Genomic DNA, 27,354 nt, shown 5'->3' with positions numbered 1-27,354 from the left:
TGAGCTGTACAAAGGCAAAAATTGAAAACAATAGCTTTTATAGGGGAAAAATAAGGGGTTTCCCCCCTCTGTTTTCACCAACACCACAACCAGACTCTCTCTTTCAGATTCTACTGAAAATAGAAACCGTCAGGTCATTTTAAGATCAGGTTGGGGAAGTTTTACAGTGTTCAGAGCCACTTTCCTTCACAATATCATATATGACATAATTTGAAAGGAGATGCAGAAGGCGGTTTATGGCAGAGATATATAGAGTCACAAATGTCATAGAGGAGCAATGTGAAAACAAAACTTCAAATTAAACCAAAACCCAAAACATTTGATAATGACAAGGGCATGTTCTTTCTACGACAAAGCAAAACCAATTGCCATAAGATACCTTGAGTTGAGAGGTTCAGGTATATAAATAATATATATTTATGGATAATAAAAACATCCCCAATTTCATTGCCTTGGTTTAAAATGACAGAAGCCCTTCTGCAAAACATCTGCCAATCCAGACATAGCGAGAAAAGGAAATTAAACCTATTTGAGACTAAGAAGACACCGACTGCATGGATGTGGTAGTCCAGATTTTTTGTTCTCACAAAAGCATCTAACTTCATTCTGGCCATCAGCCAATATGTCAAATGGAAAATACGGTTTATGGCATTAGGAAAAGTTTAACATTAACCCCCTAAAGCTTCATATTAAGGGATGTACCCCCTACCATTTGCAGGTTTGAGCCCTTAGGCTCTAGCTGCTGTTTTACAACAGCAGTGTCTTTTCTTTCTTTTGCCATGCCGACAGACAACATCATAGAACAAACACATGAGAAGAATGCTGGTCCTAAATGTTAATGAATAGTGGATGGAAAGTTGCTGCTCAGCAGGAGCACTGCGTGTGGTACTTATTTTAAACATATTCCTGGAGTTCAGCTGTATGAGTGCACTAGTTGTGATGTAGAGATCCAAACCTCAGCCAGTTTGTGTGCTTGTCTTCCCTAGCTTTTTACCTTCCCTGAAGACACATTTCTGTCCCAGTTTATAAAGCTCCACCTGAAGGATCATTCATTCCAATTCCCCCTGTGAGCAAGGCAGACGCAACGAATTGCAAGTGCTGCAATGCCTTTATGAGTTTATGCAGATTCCAAATTACTCGGTGTGTGAATTTGCAACACCACAAAAACATCCCAACTCAATCCTAACGGGTTTGCCATTGTTTTGGCATGATGCTGGATTTCATATACCGTAAAGTCTTTGCTGATGCATCTCCTCTATCCTCTCTCACTCCCATCAGCTCTCTGCAAAGCATGCAACTGTTTTCCCCGAGCTTTGGTTTTGGTCAGTTTAAATCTGCTGTCCTCATTTAACCTGAATTATACTTTTTGCTTTCTCTTAGATATAAAGAACTAGACTAACTTTCTCTTCAAAATAAGACAGGCAGAATCTGAAGTAAAAATTGAATACTGTTTATTTCAGATACAGTCCCATGAGGTGTCTAGTTTATAAAGAGGGCTGCTGCTTTCCTTTACCATCACTTTCTCATGAGAAGAAGCAATAAACATGGTTTAAAGTGGAAAAATGGGGGGGGGAGGGAGAAAGAAGGTGGAAAACTATGGGTTATTATACAGTAGGTCTTGTGAGTGTTGTTAGAAATAAAATATTAATGTTAGGAAAACATGTTGACATTGTCCTCTAGATGGTGTCTATAGTGGAATGTCATGTCATTGATATTTTGGTTTATTTGATCTATTTAGACATGCAGAAAAATCTCTTTTTGGATTTCAGTATTTCTTAGCACAAATTAGACAAATACAGATGAGAATACATTTTTGAGAAAGTGGCATTCAGTAATGTTTGATGAATTTTAAATAATTATGAAAGGAGAGGAGTCGCAAAAGCGCGACACTGTTGGCAGTTTGAAAGTGCACTGCTACCCAAAGACCAACACTCTGACTGAATGTGGCTTTCTAAGTGTACTTGATTTCATTTTAATGTGCAAAGCATGCTAGTTTTCTTTGTGGTGTTTTGCTTTCAAGTCAAAGCTGGGATGCTGATGCCTGGTGAGACTGATTCAGCTGCATGCAATTCACAGTTCCTTACCTGCTCTGTCAGAAAGGAAGGAAATGAATTGCAATGTAATAGTTCTATATCAGGTATTAATTGTTGTTGTTTGTTTGCCAAACATTTTAAACTTAGATTACTGCTGTTTTTAAAGGTTTCTCCCTGGTATAGTCCACAGGCCCATGTAGGACTAGTCACGAAGAAGATGATTCAGTTATGTGCTGTGTGAAACGGGGTTCTTATTAAAAGTAACTGCTAGTATGGTACTCTTAGGAAAGGACAGGAACATGGAGTCACATCAGTGTTGTCTGATGTTGATGTCAAAGCTACCATTGGTTTTAGAAATAAATTGCAAGAACATTCTTAAAGTTGAAAACCAAAAAATTTTATTCTGTACACCAGATCCAAGATACCTTTCTTATTATACATACACCATAAAAATTATCACCAGTGTGGTACAGCTTCCTCCTATTGAAGGCCTGTTGGTTAATATCAAATCGTATGATAATGCTCATAAATGAAAAACATGTGTTGAAAGGCAATTCTTAAATTCTAAAATGAAATGAAAAGTTCTTAATTTTTTAAGAGTGAAATTTAAAAAAAAAGAAAAAGATTTACACAAATTGGAAGGAAAATAAATCATTTAATAAATAAATCATTTAATAAATAATAAATAATCAATTTCTGGTAAAAATGGGAGTTCTGGTCACCTCTAGGCAAGGTAATTTCTGGTAAAATGAAGAACACTTTGGCCTCTGTTTGGCTAACCTTTGAGATTTTTCAGTACTAAGATGGGAATAATTTATATTCCAGTCCACACTAACTACAGGAGGGGACTCAGATTACTTATATATCCATAAGTTATATCGTTGTGAATCTGAGCATAAGTTTTTAGGAATAGAGTAGAATAGATTTTTTAAACTAAAAAGACACACTGTGCATGATATAAGCCCGAGAAGGAAAACAACCTAAGGACAAGCTAGGGAGTGCATCTGAATCTGAACTTAGTGCACTTTTTAGAGTGAAGGCAGGGGGTAAGAAATAGTGAACATCAGAGTCAAGGTGGAAGTGCTCCCAGAGCTTTGCAGAAATGTAAAGAATTTGGACTGGATGGGGAAGTGGACAAGAGGATAACAACAAAGGAGAGGATAAACTGAGTATCTTAGTAAAACCTCAAGCATTTCCTGTCACTTCTGTCATTTGTGGAAGAATCTGTTTGACTTTCTTGATGGAGAATTTGAACACTGGCATTGGAGGATGGTTGGATTTAACATTCTGACTGCCAGGAGACCATCGTTTTCTCCTTCCTTGCCCAGGGAGGGTTCAGCATCTCTGCCTCTGTAGACAAGGGAAAGTCATACTGAATTATCTTCCCATCATTTATATCTGTGGGTTATGAAAGAACAGGTTTGAATCCCTGTACTGCTACTACTACTGTTAGCAGTGTGGTAGTGTCTGATGGCATTGAGGTTAGAGACTCACAGAAAGAATGAGCCAGCTACCTGCCAAATAGAGATTAGTGTAAGAAGAGAAGATAGGAAGAGAGAAGAAACCAAAGCCTAACCTTAACATGACTGGCGATGACTCGTTGAGTTTTGATGATTACCCCTGGAGAAGGAACAGATATTCAACCTCCCTTTTGGGCATCTCGTCTGTGGCTCAGAGATCTTCTGATGTATCTGTCACATTTTGAACTCATGCCCTGAGACCTGGGAAGCTGGGTAAGCTGGCCTGCCTTGGTAAAAAGAGGAAAAGCCCAGAGCAACACCACTGGAAAGTGCTGCTTCATCAGATCGATAGATTCAAAGATGACTAGGTTGTGTAGTTGTATGCAGTTTAAACATTTGTGCAGGGAGTCCGCCCGTGCAGAGTGTTATTGACAGCTACAGATCAATGCTAATTTTTGATCATTTTCAACCTACAAAGACCTCTTGACCCTCTTGCCACCTTAGGGGCACTTCAAGTAGTCAAAAGCAATCACAGTAGGCAGTGTAAAATCATCAGAACCTTGAAGGCTGCACAGCCTTGCCCATGCCCAGGAGGAAGGCCAAGAGGTAGGGAGGAAAGCAGGCAGGCACCTTGCATTATGGATGCTGCTGGCTTTGAATGGCATGAAAGACTATGCTAATTTGTTTCCAGACTTTAAGCGATTTCTGTGCTCATGAATTAAAAAATAAACAAACAAAAAGTGCAATCGGAAGCAAATCTTGAGCGATACATTATTCATGATTCATGTTCTCTTGTTTTGAAAAATGTGTTAAAACAAGATTTTTACTTTAAATAACTTTTATCCCAATTTACAGTTTGAAGAGCAGAATTAGATGGGGAGTTTATTTGTGGCTGTTAACAGCCTGTGCTTCCACTGGAAGCATTTTACACAGGAGAAACAAAGGTGCGCTCCTCCCTGGAGTAGTGGTGGTGCTGTCAGGGCTGCACAAGGGAAGGGGACTGGCCGTTTCTGTAGTGTTTACATAGAAAGGGTGGGTCTTAAACTTAAGTGTTTGGTGGATTATTCCTAATTTAATGACTGAATAGGTGGGACTTTGCAGTGGGAAACAGAGAAAGGAGGGCATGGGCTTGCTGTCCATTGGATTTCATAGTCAGACAGTCTATGAACATCTTAATGTTCACATTAAAGTTTTATTTTGTTGGTTTGCTTTTAGTGGTGAATGAGATCCAGACTGTTAGCAGTGTGTAAACATGGGATATATGAGTTCATGGCTTTGTAGACAAAGACTGCGAGAATATTCCAGGCAGTGATTTTGATTCTGCTCCTGTTTAAGGCTGTGTTGTTGTCCGCTGAGGATAAGGTTACAGTGCTCTCCTATGCAAGGTAGATTTTGCTCTTCTGAATTGGCCATTCCAGCAGAACAGTATTTCTAGGCTGAAAGGGGCATGGGATGTCATAAAGTAATGCTTAAAATGAAGCGCTGAGTCTGCCATCCATCCTCTTTTCAGCATCAGCCTTTGAGCTGAGCAAATTCACAAATGGCAATGGCAGCAGTGCAGGAGGAGAAACCGTGGCTCTCTGTTCTGGGAGTGCGTCCCTTGAGCTTACTTCAAAACCAAACGAAAGAAAATATACATGTAAACCGTTTGCTCTTCAAGAAGTATCTGTAGGAGCCAGGGATAAAAGCCATCCCTGGAAGGAATGGGTTAGCAGTCTCCAGAGAACATGATGAACTGCAGGCAAGGAAATCCCTCCATCCTTGTTTCATTTCAAATAGTGTTGAGGATCGTAAATAATTAAATCTTGGGGTTTAGTGGGAAAATAGTAGAGGGTGATGGAAACTATGCCCGTTTTCTGTTTAAGAAAAGAAATCAAGTGCTTTGTAGCCTTGCTGTCACAAAAGCCCACCCTGATGATGCAGCTGATTAGAAAGCAGAGCTATTGCTTTTTGTATGATGTATGTTAGAATGCATCTCTATCTTCAGAGAGCCTCTGTGTAGCAGTTCGGGGGCAGTAATTTAGTGCTGTGTGCTCCCTTCCTCCCATCTCTACCCCCAAACCATGGATGTAAATTTTAGGCTTTTAAAAGTTCTGTTTTGAGAACCTAATAGATAACTGTCCTCATAAAAACTATTAATACAGACTACATCCAATTGTAAAGCTAATTTTAATCATGTTTTGTGCCAACATAATTTCTGATGCCAGATTTTTATGCTAAGCATGAACTTCAATTTGAGCTCTGTTCTTTAACCCGCAGTTCATAATTTTACATTCGGCTGTATAGGTTTTTTGGGCTATGGCAGTTTGAACGCTTCCACTTTCAAGGATCTAAGCCATAAATGTTTATTAAAAGAATCTATAATGAAATCAGTTTTGTTATTTTTTTAATGGCTGCCTTGAGTATGTTGGATGACTGAACGCACGTTGTTAATCATTAAGTACTCGTGTTACAAAAAGTGTTTGATAGTATTGCCATCTAGGGGCTGAACTAAATTCTCCATACTGAAATAAACTGTAATTGAACAGGTGCTGCTATTGACAATATACATATGTTTTTGCTTTATAGCCCACATGCTTTCCATGTTTCTTATGACAAAAGATATCTCTAAATGTCCCAGAGCAGCCAGAGCTTTTTCGTATATAATCTGTTCGAGGTGATTGCTATTTGCATTTGAGCTTATGCTTTTTTGGCAGCAATGACTGGGAATTCCTAACAAAGAATTATACTTTTTTGCATTATTAATCTTGCTAGTGTTTGCCCTGTTTAACAGAAAAAGGAATCATTTATCAGAAAAGTATGTTTATAATCTGTACTTGTGGCATCTTCAGATTTAATATTCATAATGGTCATTCAAATGCTGTGCTATATTTATCTAAAAGACTAACTCATTGTTGTGAGGAAATAACTATTTAAATATTTATGCTCTAACTTTTAATATTTAAAAAAATAAATTAATATTTCTTTAAAATTTGTTTCTGAGTCTGATAGCTTAACAAATGTTTAAATATTAAACAATTGGAAGCGTTAGCATTTAACAACTTAATATGACTTACTGAAACAGGGAAATTGACTGGAGCTGTTGCTTCAGGAACCTGAATTCCTGCACTCCCTTTCTTGAGATACATATAATTAATGCAAAAGCATAACTAAAACTGAGATTAAATATAGCTGTGATCAGCTGAACTCCTTTCTTCCTCACTCCTCCGCTGAGACAAATCTGAACAGTATCCTGATGAAACGTGTTACTCCTGTTCTTTCCTGGACATGGTGTCTTTCATGGCAGTAATAATAGTAAATAACAGTACAGTTGCATCGCCTTCCTGCCTAGATTGGAATTCGATATGAGGCTTCTTTTACCTCATATCCGGCTGGTTTCAGGTCTGTGTCAGATGCTGTTTGGAGTCACCTGGATAAAGGCATGAGCTGCGATTGAAGTGACCCCTTCTGGCCATGGCTGATGCCCCTCTGTCTGCATCCCCCTGCACGCCCTTGTGCTGAGCTGTGGTCTGGCATAGAGGAAGAGCCCTGGCAGAGCCCAGTGGGATTCGTGGATAGCCATGCTCGTCCCAGCCAGTCTCTGCCCTGGCACTCAGGAGGGGCTCACCCACTTGCTTGTGTCCCCATCGGTAGTATGGCTGCTTCCTCCAACTTGGAGAAACAGGGAGGGTTCTTTGTAAGTCAGCAGGTTGCCCCACAGTTGTCTTAGCTCATGACCCTCAAAGATCTCATCTGACATCTTTGCAAAGCAGGAACATGGGAACCAGCTTATTCCCTCCCTCTCCCCCTCTTGCTTTCAAGGGGTTTGTTTTCAGGAAGGAAACAAAACTGTGCTCTTGGAAACACTGTTGTCTATGGAGATTACAATGCTCTAAGCAGCTAGAACAGGACGGCATGCCTCTCAAATGTCATGCCTACACACAAGATGTGTAAGGATTCTGTAGAGGCAGGCATCACTCATATATCACAGGTTTATACATTGAATACTTCAGGGTACCGTGTTCTCCCATCCTCACTAAGCAAAGCTCGGACACATGCTGAATGAACTGTTAAGTTGTTTGCTAGCTGAGATTTGGACTGTGCAGGACTCCCCACGAGCCAGCTCCAAAGGCTCTACCATAATGATAGGTAATCTTTAAAAGCCTAAGAGTTCCTTTTTGAGGTTCAGTTATGAAAAGCCACCAAAAAAAGAAATCTCAGTAACCAGATGGGTATTCTGCAAGGCGGTCAGAAGCAACCCAGAGCTGAGACCCCATTTTCCAAGTGACATAAACCACAGATGCTGATGACTTTTTTAACTAACTCAAACATCTGTATTCTTGCTTCAGGGAACAAAGCATCAGGCTCATTTATTTGGATTGAAACCTTTCACAACGTATCATGTTCACGTCGTAGCTGTAAACAACGCCGGGCAGGTTTCAAGCCCCTGGACATCTGTACGCACGTTGGAAGCTTCACCCAGTGGCCTGAGCAACTTCACTGTGGAAAAGAAAGAAAACGGCAGGGCTCTGTTGCTCAAATGGTCAGAGCCCTCGCAACCCAATGGTGTGATTAAGGTAATCTTCATCTTGACACTTCACTTGGTCATAAAACAGAAGGGAAATGCTGAATATTAAAAAAAAAACCCAAAAAAACATTTTGTGCTGAAAAGGACTCAGTCCAAAGCATTATACTTTAAAATAAGACAGAAGTCCTATGTAAGCACAAGGTCCTCTGTGAGCACTCTCTGCTTGTGGTTATATTAAAATGAGTATGAGCATTCATGTGCTACCCCATGACTGTGAACCAAATTGTTCATTTAATGTATAGAAAGCTACGCACGAGAGCTTGGCATAGATCAGACATGCACTGAAACGTGTTTCTAGAAAACCTGAGTTTGACAGAATGTTGTTCTCAAATTTGGGACTTTTTTTAGCTCAGTGGTTGCAACTGAATGTAAACCTTTACCTACAATATTTGCAACTAGAGGGGTTTATACTGGTGGGGGGTTTCTTAAGAGATTTTCTCCAGAGTGAGTCTACAGGAAGCTTTGTGCTGGCCCACGAGAGCCTTGGAATGAAACTTGATAACAAACAAATATAATGAAAACTGTCACTAAGTGATTTATTACTGCATCCAAAATGAAAAATCATGGAAATTGGATCAAAACATTCCTTTTGTATCAGTGATCTGGCTGTGTGCTGATGGTCACTAGGAAGGAAGGAAGTTTCTGAATCACTGCTTAATAGTTCTTTACCCTATTGCAAAGGTTAAGGTGTCTCATCTACTGGTTATTGACAAACAAATGTTGATTTATGTATTTTTTCCCCTTTTATTCTACTTTCTGCCCTTTCTGCCTTTTTTTCTTACCTTTTTGTTTCTTTATTCACCAGACCTACAACATTTTCAGCGATGACAACCTGGAGTACAGTGGTTTATCTCGCCAGTTCCTCTTCAGGCGCCTTGAGCCATACACTCTCTATACCCTCATGCTGGAGGCTTGCAATGCAGCAGGCTGCACCCGTTCTCCACCCCAGCCCATCCGAACAGATGAAGCACCTCCAGTGTCTCAGATGGCACCTGTAATCCAGGCAGTGAATGCTACCAACATTGAACTGAGCTGGTTGCAGCCAATTAATCCAAATGGGAAAATAATTCGCTATGAAGTTATTCACAGATGCACAAAAGAAAATGCTGCAGGGCACAGAGCAACAACAGAAGAGGATAAAATTGTTTTTACAGAATATAACACTGAAAGTAATACATTCATATATAATGATAAAGGTTTACAGCCCTGGACGAGGTATGAATATAAAATACGGACCTGGAATGCAGCAGGCTACACTGACAGCTCCTGGACAGTGGCAAAGACCAGTCAAACTGCCCCAAAAGGTCTTGCTGCCCCCAGGTTATCCTTGGCATCAGTTAGCCCCCCTAAAGTGCTTATCTCATGGGCCTCCCCAGCACAGCCCAATGGTATTCTTCAGTCTTACAGGCTGCTGAAAAATGATGGTCTCTATCCTTTCAGCTTTGATGCTGCTACTTACAACTACACGGATGAAGACTTACTGCCCTATTCAATGTACAGTTATGCGATAGTTGCCTGTACGATGGGAGGCTGCTCTACCAGTGAAGCAGCTACAATACAGACACTGGAAGCAGCTCCCGCCCTAGTGGACCCACCATCTCTGCAGGCTGTCAGTGCCACTCAGATAAATGCATCTTGGGCACCTCCCCAAATACAAAATGGAGACATCACCAAGTACATATTGAAATTAAACAACGAGGAGTATTATCCTGGCAGAAGTTTGCACATGTTGGTTTCTAATCTACAGCCTTACACACAGTATGATTTTGCACTGGTTGCCTGTACTGCAGGGGGCTGCACATCCAGTGTATCCCAGTCAGTGACGACAATGGAGGCTCCACCACTGAATATGGAAGCTCCCAGGCTGCTTGTCATGGGCTCAGAGTCAATTGAAATCACATGGAAACTTCCAGCTAAGCCCAATGGTAAAATCACAAGCTATGACCTAAGGAGGGATGGTGTACTTGTTTACTCAGGTCTGGAAACTCGGTACCTTGATTTCACCCTACTGCCAGGCATGGAGTACAGCTACACTGTCACTGCAAATAACAGTCAAGGGAGTGTGGCCAGCCCATCAGCTCAGATAAAAACCAACCCCTCTGCTCCATCTGGGATGGTGCCTCCTAGGTTGCAGGCATGGTCCTCAAAGGAGATTTTGGTGGCCTGGGACCCTCCCATCAAAGTAAATGGTGACATTAGAAATTACACGATCTCAATCCACAAGCCTGCTGAAACAGGCAAGAAAACTGTTGACTTTGATACATCTGATGCTTCCTTTCTGAGACGGTCGTACATCGTGGCAGAGCTACAACCATACAGTAGGTAAGGCTGGAAGACCTCGTTTGTTGAATAAATGTGGCAGGGTAGACTGGCAGCTCAGCCATCTTGTTTAAAGAGATAGTCAGGACAATGGGGTTTTGTTTCCTAAAAAGAACATGCTAAAACCAGGATTTTTCTTTTAACTTATTGTAACACCAACTATATATCATCTTGATGAAGTGCACAGGATTGACTTAGATTGTAATTAATACAAGGGCTAATTCAGCACTCTGCTACAGACTCCAAAACCTGCATTCTTGTACTTGTGTATCTTGTGAGATGTCTGCATTCAAGAGTAAATAGGGCTTTAGCTGACAAAGTTCAGGGTGGGGAAACCAAAGGCCTGTTGCTAGCCCATTCACAGTGTAGCTGGGCTAAGATTAATGGAGTGACACTGGGACATTCGCTCCCTTGAGCTGAAAACAAGCAACTTGGGTTTAAGTGAAAGCTAAACTTTAAAAGAGGGTACTGGACTCTGCTACAGAAGGAACACACTCAAGTTTATCTTGACTATTTACCTGACCTTTCCTTCTATATTTGTGTAGGCATAATTTGTGTGTGTTACATGGTTGATAAGTCTGTCTACTATTTGCATATAACTAATCTAAATCCAAAGAGAGAAGAATAATAAAGACCTATAGCTCTCAAATGATACCCAAATAATCTCCTCCAATGAATCATCATTTTGATTAATATAAAAATCAAAATTGTTTTGATCACGGCTCCTGCAGATGGTAACTCTGCTCTGAAAAAAGCGAGCAAACAAATGAAAAACAGAAGACAGTGTTCTTGGTTTTTGCTAACCAAGGCACAACCTCTAATCTGTGCATTCATACAACTTGTTTTCCCATTAAAACACCAAAGATCAAGAGAAATAAAGAAATCCTCCAGATCTCACACACATCCTACGTTTGTATTTGCAGTGTTTTAATCACGTCGTTCCTGGTTTATGTTCCCAAAGGTACGAAGTACAGCTCCAAGCTTGCACAGAGCTGGGTTGTGCCTCCAGTGAGTGGGCATCGGTGCAGACGCTGGAGGCACCCCCGGCGGTGCAGCCTGCCCCTCTCATTGAAGTACAGACCACAGCCGGGGGCTTCCAGACCACTTCTTCCATCCTCTGGACTGGCCCACAGCAGCCAAATGGGAAGATTTTGTACTACGAACTGTACAGAAGGCGGACGTCTCAAGCCCCCATGAATTTAGACCTTGCACTTGTTTACAATGGTTCTTCAAACTCCTTCAAAGATGACAAGCTGCTGCCTTACACAGAATACGAATATCAGGTGGGAATTGAAGCCATTTAGCAGCTCTGATTATGATTTCAGTACACTTTGAGAACCTTACTTTACACTTACAATGAGCATGCACATCTCATTTCTAACGTTAATAGTATTGTGAAACCTGAATGATTATTTTTAATGTCTTTTAAACAGTTGAGAAGCTGAAAATCATTTTGTGCAAGCAGTGCATTCATTCAGCATTCATTTTCCTTTAGCTTATCATAAGTGCCTGTGTTTCTTGTCTGTTAAATGTTTGTGTACTTTCCAGAGCTTTATGTGAGTAGTGTGAAATTCTGGTTCTCCCAAAGCAGCTTCTTCTTTCTTTTTCCATCCTCCCCCAGTCTATTATGAATTAATTTTTATTTTCTGATCTTAAAGTAGTTTACATCAAGAGGGACGGGGGTTGTTTTCTTTTTCAGTTGGATGTTAGGATCACAAGCAGTGTCTGTGGGTGGTTCAAAAGCGAATTTGCTGTTGATGGTTGGTGTTACCTCTCATGCACATATGTATTCTTACTACTGTTTTTCTTATGAGGCTAATATAAACCAAGGAGATCAGTTCTGCCATTCTTTCACCTGCAATTGCTTCTTACATCAAAGTCACATGTTTTATCACCATTTTTATATCATACAGTACCATGAATAAATATTAAGATTTCATGTTCTTTCTCCCAGCTTTCCTCTAATGCCTGTGTAGGGACCATCTGTTGGCCACAACAGTGTGAAGTCTGCTCTCCATTTACTGTAGTTTCCTTCCAGCAGAACTATTGTTAGACCAGATCTTGCTACTTTGGACAGGATCTGTGAAGAATGTGAATACAAGCGCAGACAGCACCGAGGAGACATCAAGCATTGTAGCAGACCTAAGCTTTTCTTATTAGTTAGGAATCTTTCTTAGATCAAGAAGAACTTCCCAAGTTGGAAGTTGTAGGCTGTGAGATTGTATTGGCTGGGGGATGTTCTCAGTTGCACCAACTTTCAATTACCTCAGTCAGAAGCTGGTTTTTTGGAAGCTATACCACAGAGACTTTCTGGAGCCAAAGTTTTTAACTAGATTTTGACTAGATTCCTGTGGTTTATCATGCTGTATTCAAGACTTTGCTTTTATGGGTTCTACTCCATAACCAGGCTGAGTTGTTGAAGGGGACCCTAAATAATTTTGGGGGTTATTTTTGGTTTGGTTTGGTTTGGTTTTTACTGGTGGTCATTTATTTCACCGTGAGAGGTTTCTGCATGCACATGTTTGTCTTTTTCTTATGTCACTTGCAGCAGCCCTCTGGGATCTATTGTGAGCCACTCCATTGTTGACAATTTATATCTTGCCTGTGAGAAAAGTTATTCATAAGTATAGGGCTTGGCTTTTGCTATTATGCTGATGAAACCCAGATTTATATTTCACTTAAACTGGATATTGATTCTGCTGTCTCTGCATTTGAGGCTTGTTTGCTGGACATAAAACTTTAAATGCAACTGAATTCCCTCCAGCAGAATGCAGATAAAATCAAAGTGCTGTGATGGGACTCTCTCCAGCATTTTTGGAGATACTGAGATTTAGTTCAGTGAACCCTGATCTGTGGATCTGAAGTCAGGATTTGGGAGTTTAGGTGTTTTGAGGGTTTTTTTCTGGAAACTTCAGCTGAATATTTAGGGCAAGATGAGATGCAAAAGTTGCACTTTCAGAAATAATGAAGTGACTTTAGAAGCTCGTGGTGGTCAAAGGGACTATGCCTCCTAAATATTTAGGTCAGTATCGTTCAAGGAAGCACTTCTACTCTTTTAAGGGCCAAACCTGCACAAGTATATTAGCAGCTGCTAGATTTCAGTGGGTTTTTAAGGTGTCCACTGTCCCATACTCAGAAATAATTACTTAGAGCTTTGTCTATTCATAGATTTAGATATTTTCATTTTCTAGAGCATCTGGCCTTTTGTGTGTTTGTTGGAATGCTGCCTGAGATCCTCAGCTGTATGGAACAGATGCAATTGCATGATTTCCTGAAAAAAACACCTGATTTTGTAACTCATGAGGCCTTAATGAGTTTGCAAGTGTAATCTTTTGATTCCTAGAATATATTTGAAACAGTGTAGGCCCTCTTCAGGAATTATTGAGGATGGTATAGCAACATATAGAGACAGACCTGTGTTTTCGGCTAAGGAAAGGCCCCTTTGAACAGAAACTTGTGGCAGTTAGTGCTATTCTGCAAAGCAGAGCACTCAGTACGGTGTGATTTCCATCCAAGTGCAGTGTCACTCCTCCACAATTGTGCTTAATGGTGTACTTAAGGTAGCTTCTTTAGATTAATGGCTTAATGTCTTCCTGGTCTAGGACACATCCTTATTTCCATTTGGCAGGCACAGAACATGTAAAAGAAATAAAAATAGTAGGATTGTCCCTTTTCAGAAAGTTTTATGGCTTCCTGCAAAGGTTTATTCTCTGGGAGGACTATCTGGTGCACCAAGACAGCCGCTGTGGGAGGCATAGCATCCCTCTTGCTTGTGAAGTGTGCTTCTTACACTCCAGTTACTGCAGCCCAGTGAAGGGTCTAGGAAATATCCCAAAATATACCACGAAAAATAAGTTTTGAGTCCGCTATCTTGGAGTCTCAAGGAGAAAATTAATCATATTCTGACTTCGGAGAGATAAAATAGGTGCAAAGTCAGGAAGATTAAGGAAGGATAAACTACATGGAGCACAGAATATGCCAGCGCTCTTGGTCGCTTTTCAGAGATGACAAGAATGACACTTGGTTTATCAGCCTGTCTGTGAAATCACTGGTGAGCTCCAGTTTGTGCTTCTTAGTTACTGACAAACAGCTCAGTGATTTCTGCAGCTTAAAACACAGTGAAAACAGTTTTCAGACTGACCAGTAATAGATAGTCACCCATTTGTAATACCCCTCATATCTGGCTCCTTTTCATCATTTTAATTCACCATTTCTTCTTGTGTCCTTGACAGAAAGATGCACTGTAAAGTAGTGACATAAAATAAAATGTAGTTCTTTTTTGTACTCCCTGCTTGTTATCCCCTCTTCATCTTGTTTGGAAGAGTGTTTTTTCCTGCAAGATTTGTTACACTCCCTGCTTCCCAGGGAGATTCCCATACTACACCTGCATTAGGCTACTGAGCTTGACCTCAGATTCTGAAAAGTGAAGCAGACATAACCACATTGTTTCACTGATGAAATATGTTTCACAATACCCACTCTAAATACCCTTTTGCAGAACGAGATGCTTCCTTTCTTCTGGTAGAAGAAGGGCCTTCGAAACCATGCGATTTTGTTCGTTAAGCCCCACTTCAGGCACTATGTTTCTGTTGTGAACACCATCCTAAATTAAGGTGTGTAAACGTTGCAAACAACCAACACTGAACAAACATCAAAGAAAAAACTTGATATTTTTGTTCATTAAGCTCAATATGGGTATTAGACTGGATTTGTGGGCTTCCAGAATTACTTGTGAGATTGCTACAGCACCACTCTTGCAAGGCCCTTCTTCATCAATTGTGTTTCTGACATATTCAAAACCATGGCAAGCTATCCTTTAAAAAGACGTTAGTGTGAATACCAAGGGAAAATACTCTCCAGGGCTGTAGATGACTTGATATGATTTCCCTGATTGTATCTTTTTATTTATGAGGCATAATTTCTGACTGCTGAAAAGCAAACTAAAATGAGTGATGACTAACTACAGCCAGAGTAATAAATCAGAAGAGGAGAAAGAAGTGGTGATTTTGATCGAATCTATTGAATTAGCTCTTGCCCTTAGCCATTACAGGTATTGAAAAGACCTTTTAATATCTGCTTATCTCTCTCATGGGAACTTGGTAACTATCTCATTATATACCCATAGGAACAAATTATTTAATTTTCTACCTTTTAGAGTTAAACCTGTTTATATCTTTTATTAATTACTGGTGTTATACTATGTTATATGAAATGAGCTTCCTTTAGAATTTGGTGATTTTGTTTACGTCCCAAAGTGTTTGCCTCTTGTCTTTCCCTTCCCCACAATGGGTGTAGTAGTTTTATTATTAGCATTCGATCAGTGGAGATGAATTGCAATGTTAAGAGGCTCAAATTATCTCAGTGCTAGAAGCCTGGACCTAAAATCTATCCCATTATATGTTTATGTCCTCCCTAAGGATGCTAATAATGGTGAGGAGGGGAAAGTATGGATCTGAGGATAGGCAATCAGAAAGCACACATTTGTTTACTACCTTTTTGTACCTGTGGTCATGAGTACACACGATACTTTCTTCCCTTTGCCTTTTTGCTCTGTCACCCATAAACTGCAACCACTTTTGCAACTTTCTACTTTGCTAATACCTGCCTGACGCTGACGTGAATACATTATCCTAATGCTGAATGCTAGATTTCGGTGGACAAGCTTTGTGCTCTGAGCTGTGCTGATGTTGCATAAATAACTCCAAATTACTCGGGCTGCAAGGTGGTCACTTCTGATGAGAAGAAAGACTTGTGAAGGGTGCTGCAGCTGATGGCAAGAGAGAACTGCTCTGGTTTCCTCTAATTTTAACCAGCCAAGGTTATGGTCTCTTCAAGTTTCTTGCAGCCTGCTGGTTGATCACATCTGAGAGTTGGGTTCTTTGTTTCTTAACTTACTGATGTCGTATCTTACACACCCCTACAATGTCTTGGTATCTTGGAAAAGAATTATACTGTGAAAACTCTGCATGTAGGGTTAGAAATTGAACAAATTGAGTCAAGAAATCCAAAGCAAACTCTCAAAGTAGTGCCGGGCCTTTACAACCTCCGTGAAATAACTCTAGAAAGAGGAAAGTGGTACTAACTCCCCTCTGCTACTGTTTGTCTCTCCTGGCATGCGCCAAGTAGTGCCAGCATTGAATCCTTCTAGTAAAGACCAGCACTGACATGGGTGTATGCAGCCCATGGGTGCTCTAAGGGCAGAGACCTAAGTCATACATGACTCCTACACACAGGAGTAATGACTTACGTGAAAGGGGTGGCTTGGTCTGACCTTGAGGTTCCCCATAACCTACAGCAGTACTTAACTGCCCTACAGCTTTTAGCAGTGCTCAAAGCCAAATGGAGCTAGTAATTGGTGAATGAGACAGTCCAGCCTTCTGCCTGTTTCTGCCTTGCCATGCTTCAGCAGAGGTGAATGAGACCCCTCCAGTGGAGGAGTGTTTCTCAGCTGCCCAAGGCTCCCCTTTGCAGGAGCAGGGAGGATTCCCACTTGGGGACGTCCTGGTGTTTGCAGCCATGCACGTTGTTTATATCTTTTGTTAATTAATCACGTTGGTTTAGCCAGGTCTGAGATGTGCGTATTGTGAGCTGGCAGGCGTTAGCACACACACAACATCCACTGCCAAACAACTGCTCAGTCAGCCATGGTTGATTCATGTAATCAGGGTTGTGTCTTGGGTAACTTTTGGCCATGAACCGTGTTTTCTGCCTTAATCCTGCACTGTCTCTGTGCTTTGGGGGGATTGTAGTTTGAGTGCTTTATTTTGGCAGCTTCTTCATCTTCCCATTTTCATCATGGCGAGGCCACAGTGCTCACTATCACTTTTCTTCTCCTAGTGGCTTTCCTCTGCTGCAGTGTTGAAGGAGTTGTGGAATCCTGTATCTAGCTGTTTCCCTCAGTTCCCATTAGTACCTCTTGTATGGAATAAATACCTTCACATATGATCTAAATTTGATGAAAGAAAGCATCTTTTTTAGTTTAAAGCGTAGCTTCCTCAGTAAGAACCTGGGCTTTCAAGACTGTTACAGCACATGAACCTCTGTGGCTCAGGGATGGAGTAAGTCATGTAATGGGCTTCTTCCATTGTCAGTGTCTACAATACCATAATATGTTTGAATCTACGCCTGAGGGCTGTTGTGTTCTTGTTGCCTCTTGTGGAAGGAGTTTTTGCTCAGCTTTACGAAGCCGGACCAGGCTGGGCTTACTGCGGTTAAGGCTGTGGCCATCTTCTCAGCACTCTCCTTCTTACTCCTCATAGGTTTTGCCCCCTCTTGCTGTGCCAATGAACCTTGAGGTTATGCTGCACTCATTTTGAGCAATGGCTGATTTTCCAGGAGCTGGTTTATTCCAGGAGCAGAGATCTGCGTAGGCTTGTTTGTGATGGAAAAACCCCCAAGCTTAGTTACCTGTAACTTGGATTCTCCAATCCTCTGACTATATGGAGAAGTTTCCCCCCCATCCTCTCTGGCTCCGCTTCAGAGTGCACCCTGGGCCTGGGGCCAGCAGATTGATAAAGCATTTTAAATAGTAACTGGTGTAGCTGATTTCAGGACCCTCTTCTGGCTTTCTTGGGACAGTGCAGTCATTAACAGCAGCACATCTTTTGGCAGGGTGCTTAAGCCATGCACCATGATGTCAGACCTAATGCTTTTGCAGACTGTATATGTAGAAAGTCAAGTTATAAGAAACTTGTTGGCTTGCTTTGGTCTGTGTTTTGCCATTCAATACATGCCTGAGATGTGATTGCTTCTTGTGTGTGCTCTTTTCTTCTTACCTTACAAGCAGCAGGTACAAGCTGCCTGTAAAACTCTTTATGTTTCTATATGACTGCAGTTAGATATTTTTTTTGGGGTGCTGATTATATCACAATTTAGAAGGCATTTTTGTGAGCCCAGAAAGCTTTTTACAGAAGTCCAAACTATGAAATTTCAGTTAACCAGGCAATAACATTCATTCGTGACCATTTTTGAGGGACCATAATCAAACCTCTGATTTTAACAGTCACTCCTCACTGTGGCTTCTGTTGCCATGCTGTCCTATTTCTTCATGCAAAGAAAGGGCTAAACATCAGCATTTCCATTTGCACTCAGTTCTGGGCACTTACTGTTCTAAGCCTCCAGGCACTGACCAGGATTTACTTGGATGGCAGTTCTCTAAGGGAAATACTTTTACACCCATCCATTCTTTTACAGATGGTTGAGCAGAAGCAGAAGGACTTGAGGGAATCCATCTTAGGCCAATGTAAACCCAGAGTTTAGATACTCAGAACTTGCCTGTCTGTGCGACCCACACACATGCAGCCATGACCTTGGTCTTTTATCAAGAGGGATAGGCATGTGGCACCTGGGGGAAGGACCACAACCTCAGTTCTCCCCTACATCCCTAAGGAAGGGCTGGTCTCGGGAACCATGTCTGCTCCTGCTTGCTTGTGCTTTGCCCAGTCAACCTTGATTTCATTGTGTTCATGTGGAACAGCCCTGAAGGGAGCACTGAGAGCACCCCAAGTACAAGAATGGGTCATCCACTTGGGCATGCCCACTCTGGAGGGTGGCAGACTTGACTGCCTCCATTGGAACCTGTGATTGAACCTACATTACCTGCCTCCTGGAGGAGTCATTTACTCACTTAGCAGTAATATGAAAGAGGATGAGCATCCCCTTTTCCCATATCCAAATATAGTGTTTTGAAAGAAAGAGCCCTTGTTTGCCTGAAATAAGGCTTATTTTCTGAAAGACAAGGTGTAAGCACCAGCGATAGGAGAGGGATTGATGGGGGAAGGTGTCTCCATCTAACCCTCAGTGAGGCATTTTCTTCCTTGAGTAAGTTGCATCCCTCTCCCATCCAAAATTCCTAGGGGGTCCCATTCAGAGGCTGAATTCTTGTACTACACCAGAAGCCTCTGTTGTAACCCATTGCCTTCAGTTTTGCTGTGGGCAGCTTGCTCACAGGTCAGGTCCAACACTGTTACGCTCCATGCTCATTAAGGCCACAGTCTGGATATAACTAACTGGAGCATTGGAGCTCAGGTCAGTGCTGAGTCAATGCCAGTGGTACACTCAGAGCTGCTTTTCCCATATGTGGCTCATTCTTTCCCCAAAGAAATATGCCCCTTGAAATGAACGACTGTGGGTATATCTTTGTAGCAGCTGGAACTGAACCGAGATAGAAGGTTTGACCTGCTGCAGTAAAATCAACAGAGTTTGCTTTATGAAAAGTTCACAACAGAGATATATGACTGATTTCACTGAAAATGAAAGTCCTTTGCCCTCATAGGGCATCATCTGTACTTAAATAGTCTTTCACTGGATGGTGCTGTATGCTGCTGATGGAATCAGGCAGGAACTTCGGGTTCGTAATTGGCAGAATCTCAGTCTTCAAAGCCACTGTTGGTGCTTTTTGGCCTTTCTGCTTCCCCAGGCTCCCTGTGGATTGTCCTGTGGTCTTGGAACTTAATACTGCAAGCTGGAAGGACTCCAGGGACAGCTTTGAAGTCCTTTTATTTCTAAACCTCCTGCTTTTTTTAAGGCATAGTCCCAGGACCTCTGCCCAGAGTAGATCACATAAGAATGTGTTTTACCGTAGTTAGATCTGCTCAACACGAAAGCTTACTAAGGAATACTTATACTAAAAATCACTCAGACAGTCCTCTTGTATTGCCATTTAGATCTATCATTCTGATTGATCACTATGTGGTTGGCTAATATTGAGCCTAATTTAACCCTATACACTCATGCATCCATCTATTCTGTCTATTGTACCTGACATTCTACAAATTACTTACTCATGCAAATGACGACCTAAGGCAACCTTTTATGATATTCGTGTTTAATTATACAAATGCTTTTTGATAAATAAGATTATACATCCTTCCATATGTTTATTCACTCCTTGATGAAAGCAAAATTTAATTTTCATGCAGATTTGTTGGAGAGTGTGTTTAATAAGTGCTGAGTTTTATGTAGTCTGCAGATCACTCTGGTTTTGGGTAGCTGACAAAATCAGTAGGCATAGTTCACAGAGACATGTGGGTTTTAATCAGGCCTAATTCAAGCTGCTCAGTTTTGAACTTTTGGAACTGAAGCTGTTGCCTTTGTGCTCATGCAATACGCAAATGTCGTGAAAATAAATGAGAGGTGCTGATTTAACTGTACATTTCAGTGGGCTTTATTTATATTGCAGGTTACTGAAAATGCTGCCAGGTGACTGATACTGTAATGATTTTAAGAGAGGAATGTCCCTGTAAAACTTTCCAGTTTTGAAGGGTAACTAGAGTTTGGCCTGTGTGACTCAGTCAAGGTGAAGATAACTTAAGTGTCTCACAGTGTCAGGCTGAATTTAACTGAAGTGTCGCACAACGCCAGGCTGAATTCACTGGAGCTGCTTGCATACAGGACGAATGTGTGTAGGAGGGAGAAATAGGCAGGACTGGATATACAGATGTCTTTGAAAGCACTTCTGCTGCTGATTACAGCTTCTCAAGGAGTCCTCTGTGCACGGTGGCAATTCAGAGACCAGGTATGAAGAAGACACGTGAGCACACACTGTCTGAGACAGGAAATCTGCTTCTTTCCCCTACACGTAGCAACCATTCCAGTTAGAGAGTCGCTGGGTCAACACTGGTGCTGGGCGGCAGTCAAGGGACATTCTGCATGGGACTCATTGCACTGTGTCTTTCTCGGTGTCAGCAGCATCCCTGGTGAACCACGGATGTTTTGCAGGCTCGAGTTCCTAACAGGTTCTCTGGTTTTGTGTCCCAAAGGTCTGGTCAGTGAACTCAGCAGGACGGACACCCAGCGGCTGGTCCCGCTGCCACACGGGCCCTGCCCCTCCGGAGGGACTGGGAGCCCCCCTCTTTGACACGGTGGCATCCACAGTGGCTGTGGTGAACATCAGGCCCCCTCTGAAGCCAAACGGGGTGGTCAGTATCTATAGGCTGTTTTCTAATGATACCAGAGGGACTGACGTGGTGGTGAGTATTGTTAATGCTCTTTCTGTTCTTTGACAGTTTTGTCCTTAAAAGCTGCTGCTGTTGGTCACAATCTGGCTTCCTCTCCTGTACTCTTGTTAACTGCTCTGCAATGCTCTCTTTGAGCTTTCATTTACCTAACCTTGCTTCTCAAGGAACTAACCTCACCATTAAACACTTCTGACGTGGTAATGTGCTGCGACAATGTGGTGGGAATCAGAATTATTGTTCAGGGGCACTGTCCAAATGAAATACTTCCAAGACATGTCCCACCAGTCCAAATGGTGCAGGTGGAAACTGCAGGATTGGGAAATGATTGTGTGCTTTGGATAACCTATGGATCTGAAGTTCATCTTGTTGGTGCCTCCATTTCCATCCCCTCCGAGCTGCCATGCTGCTGGCTTCTCTCTGGCTCTGGCATCAAGAAGTACCAAGTGCTTTCCTTTGCTTGCTGGACTCTTTCCTTCCTAATTTTTGCTGCACTCTGCTAAATCCCATGCTGCCAAACGGGAGCAGGTGTTGCCCCTCCTTGGTGTTTTCTGCATATCTTTATTTCTTTGGCTTAAGGAGCTGTACCTGCAAATGACCACAGCAATGAGGTGAAGCAGCAGTTCCTGTGAGCAGTTTCAGAGTGAGGGCACCATTTCCTTTGCCAGAAGTGCCAGGTCTCCCTTGTTGGATGTGGGAGAGTTTCCTAACAGGCTCGCCCAGCACCATGGCCATTTGAATGCAGAGTAACACCGTGCTGGCCCTCAACTTAGATGTACCTACCAGAAAGCACATTCTCTTGTCTGTGAGTAAACTGACCCACTGGGCACATTCATGTCACTCTGCCCAATGCCGTCTCTTGTAGTGATGCTGAGGAAGCTCATGAGATACGCATGAGTATTTGCTAGGACTTTTACCATGGAGCTATTTTATACATTCAGTTCTTTTTGCTTCAGTACCACATATCCCAGAGTTTCTCCTTAAAGTTTCTGTTTCTCTGTTCCTGTGAATGACATTTGCAAGTTGACATACACATTACAGATCACAGCTCAGCTCAAGGCATCTGTGAGGCCACTGACGGCATGGTCTTTCCCTTTGAACAGTGCCCTTTAACTTCATAATGGGAGAAAAATGAATGCAGAGTTCCCAGTACACAACAGCTGCACTAATGTCAGACTTAAAGGACATGCAGAACCTTGTGCCCATCTTCTTCTGGAGTTAATTCACCTCCATAACTCTTATTTAGTACTTGTGGTGCTTAAAGCTGTGACAAGTCCCCTCTTCATTTCATAGCTGTCAGAAGGGACTGCCACCCAGCAGACAATACATGGGTTAAAGCCTTTTACCACCTACTCCATCGGTGTGGAGGCCTGCACGTGTTTCAACTGTTGCAGCAAAGGGCCCATGGCCCAAATCACGACGCAGCCGGCTCCACCCTCAGAGCAGCCTCCGCCGCAGATCCGCACCGTGTCCTCCAGGAAGGCCTCTTTCCAGTGGAGCGCCCCTCAGTCACCCAATGGCATTGTCACCAGGTAGGAGCCAAACCCACCCAGCCGAGCCTGAGCACATCAGCTAGAGGTGGTGGCAGAACAGTATGAGCTGGAATTGCCATGTGGCTCCTCCTTCCCTGTGTTGGTGGTGATGTTGTCTGTGGCCTGAATACCATCCTGGAGGTGCTTGTGTGCAACAATGGTATTCTCCTGAGCAGGATATTGGGTGAGGATGAAGGTGGAGAGGACGAGCTGTTGTAAGTGGAGGTAATTAATAGTCTGTGGTTGCAGAGACAAAATGTTACAAGCAAAACTGCAGCAAAGAGGCATCTGCATCCTGTAGTGACATAGGCACTGATTTGCCGAAGTGAGCAGCAAGGTAACTGGCATCAAGGGTTTCGGTGTATGACTTGCATACAACCACGATTGCTCAGAGACATCTTAGAGTTGGGGCCAAAATCTCCAAGAGAAAAAATAGGATCAGGTCCATTTTCTTCTCCGGTAGCCAGACATAGAATCATAGAATAGTTAGCAATTAGGATGAAATGTAAAATTGGCTGTCATTTATTTAGGCTCTTCATTAATCTAAATCTCAACTTTCTTCGCAGCTATGAGCTCCATGTGTATATGGCTTGTCCTCTGAACCTACAGCCAGCAGTGAAGGCTTGCAGTCCTGGCCCAACTGAGGTGAAGTACACAGGGAAAGGACAGAGTGCCAACGTGTCCAACCTGGAGCCTTACACGACCTACAACCTGCGGGTCGTGTCTTACAACTCTGTTGGCAGCAGCGCCTCGGAATGGATTGGTTTCACTACGGAAAAGGAGCGTGAGTATGAGAAATGGTTCACTGAGAAGTGCCCACTTATGATGCACGGGGCTGCATAGCACCAAAATGACTCCTCCACCTCTGTGGAAGATGATGTCCCCAGAAACCTGCTTTTCCATGTCCCTGGTCCCTGTGCCTCTGCTGCATATTCATTGAAATTATGCTCTGGGCTTGACCGCTCATTCCTTCAAAAGTACTTCTTTGCTCCTCATCTGATATCACTTCCTCTACCTTGGGAGTCTGGAATCCTTTTGCTTTATTGAAAATGGGCATAAAGCTGCAGAACAAAACAGAATGTTTGAGTATTACCAGAAGGGCGATGTGCAGTGATAAATACACTGCCATAAATAATCCCTGGGAAAAGTGGAGATCTTGAAAGACACTTGGAGTTTCTTTTCAGGAGCAATCTTCCTGTCCTAATTCATGCCACGCTTCTGCCAGGGCTCCTTGGATGTCATCTGAATTATTGGATCCTTGTTGACACTGAAGGAAGAATTCATTGCTATCTGTATGACCACCACAGGCAATATTTTAAGGCCATGTGGTGGTCTGCATGGAAATTAAACATGCAGGACCTGTGCCTACAGTCAGAATAGATTTTGCCATCAAAACTGAATTTGCAGTAGTCTAACATCAGCTCTTATTAAAAAGATCTATCGTGCTGTAGGCAGAGCAATTCCATAGCAAGTGAGATGGGCATTTCACCTCAGCCTGCCGGGTCGAGCAAAGAGGATGTTCACTTTATATCATACAGTCTCGTTTCAGGATTTCAGAACCCCCTTTCTCAAAACCCCTTTTGCATCACTTGGGAGTTCTGCCCAGTAATTACTAAAAATGTATCTGCTACATCATTAGCTGAAAATTTCAGGTGGAACAGCCCCAGATTTTCTTCAATATCACTACGGAAAGAAGAAAAAAGTCCTTATCTCTAAAACTGTGTTTTCTTAAACTGCATCTCAATGGACTTTTAAATGGAGAAAATTCATAAGGAACTGGTGAGACATAAAGGGTTAGAAAGCCATTTTTAACCCCCTCCCCAGTGGGTCCACAGCCCTGCTTTTCTTGCCTTGCTGACCTCTTCACACAAGGCCTCCTGAGTCACTCTGAATGTCTACTTCCTCTTGCCTGGAAGTCTTTCTTTAGTGACATGGGCAGTTAGCAGCAAAGTGCATCTTTCCTATGATCAACCCAGCATACACTGGGCATGCAGCTTCTTGACAGAGCCGCAGGAAAGGACCTCCTCAAACATAAATGAAGCCTTTTGTCAGCAAGGTGTTGAGCCCAACTCTGATGAACATTTCCTCCCTGTAGTGAGTTCTGGGTTTATATACTCTCTGCCTGCCATCTGCACTTGTTTTTCTGAAACCCCATGGTTTCATGTATGTATTTGTGTTAAAAGACTACCGTAGGCAATTTCCTGGGGCCTTTCCTTAGCAGTTCAGTTCCCACAGCCCTGCATGCTGCAGCTGAACTTGCTCCTGTGTCTCTCTGTCCCCCACCTTAAGCTGGAATTTAATGTATTCAGTTTTGGTATCTGCACCACATGCACAAAAGAAAAGGAAGTTCTAGGTCTTTATCTAAGGATAGATTTCTGCTTTCTCAGTGTAAAGGCTGTCATGCTACAGCAGCTTTCTCCTTCCTCCTTGTATCGTCCCTACTCATACATGTGTACTTGAGAGAGAGGGAGCAACAGAGAGCTTGTATCATGCAGCATCTCCTCTGTGCTGTATAGCTCAGTCGTGCCTGTTGACTATAAATGGGCTTTTTTCCTTCCTTTGCAGCACCTCGGTACATGGCTCCGTTCTCCATTGTCAGCAATTTATCCACCATCCACATAGACTGGAGCCGCACTTTCGTACTGAACGGCCGCCTGAAGGAGTACGCGTTGACTGAGAGCGGGCAGCGCATCTACAGCGGCTTTGACACGGAGCTGTATTTACCAAGGACGTCTGACAAAAGTCAGGTTCAATTTCCTGCAGCCTCCTCCCTGTGAAAGGCCATTGAGCTGAATTAATAGCATTGTGTGCTGAACCTAAAGAGAAACCTTCCATAGCCATCCCAAGCTAAGAGCACAGGAGTGTTCTACACACACTCTGAAGTGCATCTAAGCAGATGATAGAGACAAAAAGCCTCAGAGCTAAGCTTTGTCTTAAATATTGTACCTCCCCCCCTACTTGGCCCTGGTGAGGCCACATCTGGAGCACTGTGCCCAGTGCTGGGTTCCTCAGTTCAAGAAAGACAAGGAGCTACTGCAGTGGGTCCAGCAAAGGGTAACAAAGATGCTCAGGGGTCCGGAGCATCTCTCTTATGAGGGGAGATTGCAGGAGCTGGGCTTGTTTAGTGTAGAGAAGGGCAGACTGAGAGGGGATCTCATCAGTGCAGATCAGTACCTCCATCATTATCCTCAGGTGCCAGGAGGATGGTGCCAGACTCTTTTCAGTGGTGCCCAGGGACAGGACAAGGAGCAATGGCCATAAACTGAAACACAAGAAGTTGCACCTCAACAGGAGGAAGAACTTCTTTACATTGAGGGTGTCAGAGCACTGGGACAGGCTGCCCAAAGGGGATTGTGGAGTCTCCCTCTCTGGAGACATCCCAAACCCGCCATGGACATGTTCCTGTGTAACCTGCCCCTTTGGCAGGGGGTTGGACTGGATAATCTCCAGACATCCCTTCCAATCCTAATGATTCTGTGATTCTGTGACTGTGTGATGCTGCTCTGGCTCATTGTGAGGGTCGAGCTTGTCCAAATCCTGGAGCTGTGTTGCAATTCCACCCTTCAGGGCCACACCCTGGAAAATACATGGAAATCCAGCTTCAGAAAAGACCAAAGCCTCAATTCCCATTTGAATCAAATTAAAGTCAGTAGTTCTTGGATTCAGCCATGGTTTGAAATGCAATTTCTCTTTGGGAATTTGCAGTCTTTAAGATACAGGGAAACTGTCAACAGAGGAAAACCAAACAGGAAAACTGTTTTCTGTTTTAAAGCATTGAGTTTCTTGTATGTCAAAGGATTTTGAAATGTATTTTTTACCTTCCTGATTACTGCAGTGATACTAATACTTACCTTTTTTTCACTCAAACGTTCTTAACATAAAATGTTCTATCAGCCATGAGCGGAGTATGAGGGATTTAGGGCAAAACAATGAATGCACCGAAAGTTGCCGGTTGCATGGCATTGGAAGAGGGAGGATTGGGTGGTGAAAGAGGAACAACATCATAGCGGTGACTACGTATGGTTTGCCATGGTTCATAGTTTAGAAGTTCAATACACATGTACAAGGGATTATGAGGCCCTGATCAGGCCTGATCCTCATTTTCTGACCTTTTTTTGCTCAGCCTTGTTGCTTCAGGTGACCTGCATCACCGATGAAGGGAGCGCCGTGACACCGGTCATCAAGTACAGCGCTGGAGATGGAGTTGGTAAATACATGAAGAAATTACCCCACACCTATTCCTTGTATGTGTTTGTGGTACACATTTGGTATGTAGAGCATGCCAGGCAGGATGGCATCTCACTGCAGGATCAGGGCATTCCTTCGTGCCTTAGGGTATGAGCGATGTAGGTAATGTGCTTTTTTTGCCATGGATGGATTTCTGTTCCTTTACATCATGAACAGCTTCAGATCATCTCTCTACATATGTAATATTTTTCTTCTCTTTCTATGTAAATATATTTCTACAAAATGTAATGCTTTTTCCTG

At 42.6% G+C, this 27,354-nt stretch overlaps 1 protein-coding gene across 1 annotated transcript in view; it reads left to right on the top strand.

Annotated features, from left to right (window-relative positions):
- Nucleotides 1-27,354, top strand: part of LOC104406164 (usherin-like) — a gene marked incomplete at its 5' end in the record, with an annotated part of 112,204 nt that overhangs the window by 79,095 nt on the left and 5,755 nt on the right. Inside the window, 8 exon segments of the mRNA XM_010015079.1 lie at nt 7,822-8,049; nt 8,866-10,382; nt 11,341-11,662; nt 21,140-21,349; nt 22,628-22,866; nt 23,433-23,650; nt 25,432-25,608; nt 26,990-27,073. Coding sequence (XP_010013381.1) covers nt 7,822-8,049; nt 8,866-10,382; nt 11,341-11,662; nt 21,140-21,349; nt 22,628-22,866; nt 23,433-23,650; nt 25,432-25,608; nt 26,990-27,073 — 2,995 coding nt within the window.

Source organism: Nestor notabilis, unplaced genomic scaffold, assembly GCF_000696875.1.
Source record: "Nestor notabilis isolate BGI_N333 unplaced genomic scaffold, ASM69687v1 scaffold4765, whole genome shotgun sequence".
Classification (NCBI taxonomy): domain Eukaryota; kingdom Metazoa; phylum Chordata; class Aves; order Psittaciformes; family Psittacidae; genus Nestor; species Nestor notabilis.
This window is presented reverse-complemented; position numbering and strand designations above follow the sequence as displayed.